The following is a 9,256-nucleotide window of genomic DNA, read 5'->3' on the forward strand; positions in this document are numbered from 1 at the left end:
CTGAACAAACTACAAGCATCCTCACTTGCAGTGGCAGAAAAAAGTACTCCAATCTCATACTTGAGTAAAAGTAAAGATGTCAATAGAAAATGACTCAACTAAAAGTGAAAGTCACCCAGTAAAATACTACTTGAGTAAAAGTCGAAAAGTATTTAGTTTTAAATATACTTAAGTCTCAAAAGGAAACGTGTGAATAATTTAAAAAAAAACTCCTTATATTAAGCAAACCAGAAGGCACAATTATCTTGTATTTTTATTTATTTATGGATAGCCTGGGTCACACTCCAACACTCAGACATAATTTAAAAACAAAGCACGTGTTTAGTGAGTCCGTCAGATCAGAGGCAGAAGGGATGGCCAGGGATGTTCTCTTGATAAGTGTGTGAATTGGACCATTTTCCTGTCAAAATGTAACCAGAATTTTTGTGTCAGAGAAAATGTATGGAGTAAAAATTACACCATTTTCTTTAGGAATGTGGTGAAGTAAACATAAAAGTTGTCAAAAAATATAAATAGTAAAGTACAGATACCCCAAAACACTACTTAAGTAGTACTTTAAATTATTTTTACTTAAGTACTTTACACCACTGCTAATTGGTGACATCTATATTCAATGGTCTAAAAATTACTATTTTAATGGATATTCTGAAATGATATAACTGACATTATGTTTTGGCTTGAACGAATGATGCTATGTTGCCACTAAATATGGGAAAGCAATGACTGAAGAATAATAATGGGAGCATGACAGCGCACATCGGTGTGTGCGTCGTTCTCTCTCGGAACCAAAGAGCCAGTTACCGATTGTACACCCACGGAATTCGTTCTGATCAGATACACAGGCAAATATGGCGGAGGGAGATTCATGGGGTAAGAATCCAATCCACTTGTGTCGGAATGGAGCATTCTTCAAGTTTACCGAAACATTGCCAATTAAAAATACAAGAGATGATAGTTGACATTTGTAACATGTGTATTTTTTGTTGTTGTCTTAGATGCTGACACTTTCGATCCGGACGAGCCCGCAATCGGGGCCAAGAAGGCTGTTGTGGCAGACAAATGGGAAGGCGAGGATGAGGATGAGGATATCAAGGTAACGATAGCAGGCTAACGTTAGCTAGCAACCACATACACCGTAGTTGATTTCAAGAGCATCTAATCACCTCTTCGCATCCTAAACTAGATCAGTACATATGATGATAGCAGTGTTAACTACCTAACAGTGGCTATCTAACCAAAGTTTGCCTAAAGTGACAAGTCAGGAGTAGGACAGACTCGGAAAAAGTGTCCAGAACATTCGGCCTGTCATGCCAAATAGTGTTCCCCCTCTGCGTCACAATGACATTCGAGAAGCTATTCGCTTCCGTTGCTATATCAACGGCGTGATGAGAGAATCCAGGTCTGGGCAACTCCAGTCCTCTAGGGTGGGGCCTGATTGGTGTCACACTTTTGCGCCAGCCCCAGCTAACACACCTAACTCCAATAATTAACTAATCATGATCTTTAGTTTTTAAAAATGCAATTAGTTTAAATCAGGTGTGTTTGCTAGGTGGGGGGGTGACGCCAATCAGGCCAGAGGACTGGTATTGCCCAGGCATGCGCTAATGTGTCGAATTTTGGAGAGCATTCCAGCCAAAATGATTTTATTTTCATCCCTACTATGTAAACAAAGCTTATTTAATGAAAACATTACTTTGAACTACTTTTGGGTACCTTAACATTTCAACAACTTAACATTTCAACAACATTAAAAGTAAGACTGAAATAAATAAATATAGGCTAACATCAACACAAACAATACAATACCATTATACAGCTATAGACTGAAATAAATAAAATAGCTAAAGAACAAACAATACAATACCATTATACAGCTATAGACTGAAATAAATAAATATAGGCTAACATCAACACAAACAATACAATACCATTATACAGCTATAGACTGAAATAAATAAATATAGGCTAACATCAACACAAACAATACAATACCATTATACAGCTATAGACTGAAATAAATAAATATAGGCTAACATCAACACAAACAATACAATACCATTATACAGCTATAGACTGAAATAAATAAATATAGGCTAACATCAACACAAACAATACAATACCATTTCGTTGAAAAAACAGAAGTATGAATGACATGTACATAATATAATTGGGGGGATGGTCTTGGCAGAAGTAGGGCATGGGTTTTATCTCAGTTCTGGTGTGTGGGACGGAGGAGAGGTGGATGCTACAGGTTGTTCTGCCGGTCACTTTCCCTCGACAGGCAGCCAGTCTCAGGAGGTGGACTTGAAGAGGGAGATTGTAATCCAGGCACAGCTGTTCTCTTCCCTCTTGGAGTGTTTACAGTGCTAGTGTATGTAGTGCATCTCACTGTGTCCAGGATGATATGTCGAGCACAGGTCCCTTAGCAGATTACATTATACAACATGACATTAACAGTAGCTGTAGGTAATTGTAATGAAAAGTGGGATATTGGAGGGTGGTTGATCATGGAGGACATCATGGGGACCCAGGTCTGGGGAAGGGATACGGTAGGTGTCTCAGAGCATGGCAGAACCCCTAGAGGACATCACGGGGACCCAGGTCTGGGGAAGGTAGGTGTCTCAGAGCATGGCAGAACCCCTAGAGGACATCATGGGGATCCAGGTCTGGGGAAGGTAGGTGTCTCAGACTAGGTTGACCTGTTGTCCATAATAAATGACCGGTGTGACCTCGACCCGTCGTCTATAATAAATGACTGGTGTGACCTCGACCCGTCGTCCACTAATAAATGACTGGTGTGACCTCGACCCGTCATCCACCAATAAATGACTGGTGTGACCTCGACCCGTCATCCACTAATAAATGACTGGTGTGACCTCGACCCGTCGTCTATAATAAATGACCGGTGTGGCCTCGACCCTCGTCTATAATAAATGACCGGTGTGGCCTCATCCATAATAAATGACTGGTGTGACCTCGACCCGTCGTCCACTAATAAATGACTGGTGTGACCTCGACCCGTCATCCACTAATAAATGACTGGTGTGACCTCGACTCGTTGTCCATAATAAATGACTGGTGTGACCTCGACCCATCATCCACTAATATATGAATACCACAGACTGGCAGCCCATGTTAATAACCGTGTCTATGTCTCATTGTTCTATCTGTGCCAATAGGGGGGGACTCTATTTGGCATGACAGGCCCGCTGACTTTGCTAACAATGTTGCTCTACTTGTGACAGCGTTAGCTAGCTAGCCACCCACCCTAGGATGACAGCAAGGTAGATTAGATGGTCTTGATGAGTCCGTTGGCTACCGTTACTCAACAGCTATGCACTATTGGCCTGCTAATGATTAGCTACATCTGTCTATCATTCTATTGCTAGTTTAGAAGCTATCTAGTTATGTAATTTAGCTTTGGCTTGTCAGGAATAAGCACCGTATGTGACACCTGTTACTGAGGTTCACGTTTTTAATTTTACCAAATAGGCAAGTTGAGAACAAGTTCTCATTTACATTTTTTTAAAAACCTTTATTTAACCAGGCAAGTTAGTTTAGAACAAATTCTTATTTTTAATGACAGCCTAGGAACAGTGGGTTAACTGCCTGTTCAGGGGCAGAACGACAGATTTGTACCTTGTCAGCTCGGGGGTTTGAACTTGCAACCTTCCGGTTACTAGTTCAATGCTCTAACCACCAGCCTACCCTGCTGCCTGGCAAAGATAAAGCAAAGCAGTGAGACACAAACAACAACAGAGAGTTACACATGGAATAAACAAGCTTACAGTCAATGAAGCAATAGGGGGTAAAAGAAAGTCTATATACAGTGTGCGCAAATGGCGTGAGGAGGTAAGGCAATAAGTAGACCATAGTAGCGGATTAATTACAGTTTAGCAGATTAACACCGGAGTGATAAATGAGCAGATGATGATGTGCAAGTAGTGAAACTTGTGTGCAAAAGAGCAGAAAAGTAAATAGAAACAAAATGGGGATGAGGTAGGTAGATTAGTGTCCTGGTAAGAAAAAAGAGAAGGAAGCCGCATGTGTGAGTGCCTTGTGAATTTTGATTTACTGTACTGGTTAACATCAGTAGATAGCCCAAATGGTGCTAGCATATCAGTCTGATTGAATCAATAACAAAATGAGTTGGTATATACGTCCTGACTGCAAAATCGTGTAAATGTTAGTTACAAGCCAGAAGGTTGTCGCTGGTTACAAGCACCACAGGAGTCGCTGGTGCACGATGAGACAAGGATATCCCTACCGGCCAAACCCTCTCTAACCCGGACGACGCTAGGCCAATTGTGCGTCGCCCCACGGACCTCCCGGTCGCGGCCGGTTGCGACAGAGCCTGGGCGCGAACCCAGAGTCTCTGGTGGCACAGCTGGCGCTGCAGTACAGCGCCCTTAACCACTGCAGTATTTGTTTACCCAACTTTTTTGATCATCAGTACTGAAGTTGACATTTTCTATCAACTGTCACAATGCTCAAAACCATGTAAACACCGACTGACTTCAGTTTTACTATGCGTGCATCTCGTACACACGTGTGTTTGCGCATGACCGAAGGCACGTGCACGAGACTGACGTCAGCAGGTGTTTGCTGATCATTTAACTTTCAGTTTAAATTTCAGCACTCTTAAAAAGTTGGTTTAACAATACTTTCCTATGGATATTCTGTCTAAAATTGACCATCCGGAAGGACTAACCGAAAGAGTAAGTTCAAATGTAATTTTAGTCAACATTCCTTGCTTGTAAAGGAAACATTTTTTACATGATTTTGCAGTCATTCGGTTTCAGACTGCATTTACCAATGGTGAACAATGAATAAGCTAAATAGTTATGGCTTTGGTTGTAACTAAAAGCTAGATCCATGACTGGACGCAACATTCTGAAGCATACATTCCATTTTTCCCATAACCCTGTGTTCTCTTTGTAGGATAACTGGGATGATGAAGAGGAGGAATTGAAGAACGCAGAAGAGAAAAAAGCAGGTATTTAAACCACATGACTTGAACCAGTGAGTTCCTATTATATTAATACAAGTTCAAATTAAGTCATATATTCTTTTCCGTTTTTTCTTTTCTTTTGTAGCAGAGACAAAACGTTCAGAAAAGAAGAAATTAGCGGAAAAAATCAAAGAAAAAGAAAGTTTACAACGAAAAAAACAAGAAGAGTTGAGAAAGAGGGTAAGTGCCTTGCATACTGGGATTTCTGCTTGTCGTTGCTATGGAGTACATGATAGTAGCCACGGTAACCAATCCAGCTACTGCGACTGCTGGTTTGCTTCTCAACATTCAGCAGAAACTTGACCTTTGCTTCCATAAATATTAGCAAATTTGGGATGCCTTGATGATTTTAATTGTCTTTATCATTTGGATTGGGTACAAATTATTACACTGTACATCCGGTATTCCCAGAGACAAAAAAAAAATAGTGTTTTCCTCAAATCCTCCCAAAGGGCTTCAGTGTGTGTGTGTGTGTGTGTGTGTGTGTGTGTGTGTGTGTGTGTGTGTGTGTGTGTGTGTGTGTATATATACACTGAGTATACAAAACATTAAGGACACCTGCTCTTTCCATGACATAGACTGACTAGGTGAATCCAGGTGAAAGCTATGATCCCTTGTTGATGTCACAGGTTAAAGAAGGATTTTTAAGCCTTGACCATTGAGCCATGGATTGTGTGCCATTCAGAGGGTGAATGGGCAAGACAAAATATTTAAGTGCCTTTGAACGGGGTATGGTAGTAGGTACCAGGAGCACCGTTTTGTGTCAAGAACTGCAACGCTGCTGGTTGTTTCATGCTCAACAGTTTCCCGTGTGTATCAAGAATCGTCCACCACCCAAGGGACGTGCGCAACTTAGTATTAGAAAGGTGTCCTTAATGTTTTGTACACTCAGTGTATAGCCTAAAGTGTCCATGACTGACAAGTCATTGTCTGCTGGATTTGAAAGTATACTATTTCTAATTTATTGCTTGGTAGTTAGAGGAATCTAATGAGACAGAACTCACACCAGAGGAGGAGCTAGCAGAGAAACTACAGGAAGAGAAAAAGGAACTCACACCAGAGGAGGAGCTAGCAGAGAAACTACAGGAAGAGGAAACGGAACTCACACCAGAGGAAGAGCTAGCAGAGAAACTACAGGAAGAGACTGGTCTTCTACTGGCTCAGGATGCTTTTGGTAAGAGATCAGGGCCAGGTTTCCCAAAAGCATCTTAAGGCTAAGTTCATGATTTGAACCATAGATCCTATAGTTCCAATGATGAATTTAGCCTTAAGATGACTTTGGGAAACTGGTCCCAGTATTACAGGAAAAGGAAAAGTTTGGCCTTGTCTCTTTTATATAAAAACCTGTTTGTCTGTTTATATCAAATCCCCGAGCTGACAAGGTAAAAATATGTCGTTCTGCCCCTGAACAAGGCAGTTAACCCACTGTTCCCCAGTAGGCCGACATTGAAAATAAGAATTTGTTCTTAACAGTCTTGCCTAGTTAAATAAAGGTAAAATAAAAAATCTAATTTCCGTTAGACATCCCAAATATTTTTTGCACCATTGCTTTTGTCGAATTGACCTGGGTCAATGGAAACCTGCCTAGTGTCTGGTGGAAAGCAGATTGAACCTTGTTTTCCTCTAGGATTTTGCCTGTGCTTAGCTCCATTTTTTTTTAAAGCATTGTGTTGTATTGGATTTGCCCCAAACATAAGACTGTGTTCAGGACAAAAAGTTAATTGTTTTGACAATTTTTTGCATTATTACTTTAGTGCCTTGTTGCAAACAGGATACATGTTTAGGAATATTTTTATTCTGTACAGGCTTCCTTCTTTTCACTCTGTCAATTAGGTTAGTATTGTGGGGTAACTACAATGTTGTTGATCCATCCTCAGTTTTCTCCTATCACAGCCATTAAACTCTATCTGTTTTAAAGTCACCATTTGCCTCATGGTGAAATCCCTGAGCAGTTTCCTTCCTCTCTGGCAACTGAGTTAGGAAGGATACCTGTATATTTGTAGTGACAATAAATATTTGTAAACATTTTTAAAAACATGATTTCACTTTGACATGGAGGTATCTGTTTTAAATTCTTGCTGTAACACAACAAAATATGGGAAAAGTCAAGGGGTGTGAATACTTTCTGTATGTATTATAAACATTTTAAACATTTTAAAGTTGACAGGTTACACATTACAGATCCATAAAAAGCTTTACAGAGAATCTGTGATTAAAACCAGCCATTTTGCTAGAAGTATAAAAAAAAAAAATTTTTTTATATTGTCAACACAAGTTGTCAGTGGAAACTTTTAATATCATAGTGCTGAAATATTATTTTTTTCTTCCCAAATCAGGTGTCGTCAACAATGTAAAAGGAATTGACGCTGTAAGCCCCTCTTCTAAAGATGACTTTACAGATTTTGAAAAGTTGCTAAAAGACAAGATAACACCTTTTGAGAGTTCCATACACTATTCCGGTTTCCTAGAGTCCTTGTTTCGAGACCTCTGTCTCTCATGTGAGTATTCATTTTATAATCCATTGTAATAATATAAATTTAGAAATTAACCAATGTTATTTGTCAATCATATCAACTGTCAGTGGTACTGTATTATATGAAATATGATTATTTTTTTGAACTGTGCACCTCTTATGTTACAGTGGAGGTAGAAGACCTAAAAAGGTCAGCAACTCCCTTACAGTATTACTAAGTGAGAAACAGAAACAGGAAAAGGTAGGTGGTCTTTTCAAATGACAGAAAAGTACACTTTTTTTTGGGCTTGTAATCAGTCTTATCTGGGTCCTGTTCATTAGGCATCAAACAGAAGAAAACGGACTGGAACAGTGAAAGAGCTACTACTCATTTTTCTTCTTTTTTTTTCTCCATTGCAAAATGTTTTGTTACGTTTTCTATTGCTTGCCCAAATGAACACGACCCTAATTAAATTTGTAACCCTGTGATATAAGTCAATGCTAATCATCCCCTCTTTATTTCCAACAGCAGCTGAATAAAGGAAAGAAGAAAAAGAAAGGCGTGGTTGCTGCCGGAGGGATGAAGGCCAAGATGAAGGATGACCTAGCGGACTACGGAGAGTTCGATGGAGGTTACGCACAAGACTACGAGGACTTCATGTGACACCAACCGACTGCTGAGTCTCAAACGGCGACCTGTTCAAGTAGTGCCCTTATATTGGGGACATCCACTGTCCTTCCCATTCCCTCTCAGCTCTGCTCGATTCATCCACCACGGAGCATGACCTATGACCTATTCTACTGCCCAAAGCCATCCAATGAAAACCACCCTTGTGTTGCCCGCTGCACACAAAGAAGATTCTGAAAGAAGTGTTGACTGGTTTGACGAAGAACACGAACATCTGATCTCGATATGTTTTTTTTTTCTCCTCGTTAGGATTCCTTCGACGATTCCTCGAAACTGATCAATAAGACAAGAAACTGATCCTTGAGTTCTCTTCACTGTAAGAATATTCTGAGTTCCAAAATGTTTTACCAGCATACTTCGTTTTTTCCAAATCTACAATGAATTCAATTTTATCTTTAAAATAAACGTGTCAACAAAATGAATTGTTACTGTTTGACGACTGAAAGTAGAAGGAAAATAAATGTGGTATTCTATGCAAATGAGATTGACTATATTTGTCTCCAGCATCATTCAATATTATATGTATTTTAATAGCTACTGGCGTTCAATAATATGAGCAACATTTTTTTTATTGTGAAGAATATAGGTCTTCAAATGTCAGTTTGCTTATCCCATATTCCACGATATTTATCCTTGAGTAGAGATCACATCGACTGTGTTTACACCGTCAGCCCAATTCTGATATTTGTTTTAACTAATTGGTCTTTTGAGCAATCAGAACAGATTTGATGTGAAAATATCTGATGTGATTGGTCAAAAGACCAATTTGGTGGGAAAACATCAGAATTGGGCTGCCTGTGTAAATGCAACAATAGCATTTGCAGGAGAAAATGTCCAAATAAGACCTGGAGCATAAATCACTTGAGAAAAGCCACATTGCTATGAAAATGTTGGGTACACACTCAGGAATATGTTTGCGTACTTACAGTGCATTCGGAAAGTATTCAGACACCTTGACTTTCTCCACATTTTTCACATCAACACCATTATCCCAGAAACCTTAGACCCACTCCAATTTGCATACCGCCCAAACAGATCCACAGATGATACAATCTCTATTGCACTCCACACTGCCCTTTCCCACCTGGACAAAAGGAACACTTAT

The 9,256-nt window shown here is 39.7% G+C and overlaps 1 protein-coding gene across 1 annotated transcript; it reads left to right on the forward strand.

Moving 5' to 3' along the window:
• Positions 1-759: 759 nt before the first annotated feature.
• LOC112266163 (eukaryotic translation initiation factor 3 subunit J-A) lies at positions 760-8,633 on the forward strand. The gene is given in 9 exon segments (XM_024443650.2): positions 760-870; positions 996-1,093; positions 4,942-4,996; positions 5,097-5,191; positions 5,987-6,185; positions 7,348-7,509; positions 7,653-7,664; positions 7,667-7,725; positions 7,993-8,633. Coding segments are annotated over 9 exon segments (837 nt in total). The 5' UTR covers positions 760-848; the 3' UTR covers positions 8,128-8,633.
• The last annotated feature ends 623 nt before the right edge of the window (positions 8,634-9,256 follow it).

This window comes from Oncorhynchus tshawytscha, linkage group LG01, assembly GCF_018296145.1.
Source record: "Oncorhynchus tshawytscha isolate Ot180627B linkage group LG01, Otsh_v2.0, whole genome shotgun sequence".
NCBI classification, from domain to species: Eukaryota; Metazoa; Chordata; class Actinopteri; order Salmoniformes; family Salmonidae; genus Oncorhynchus; species Oncorhynchus tshawytscha.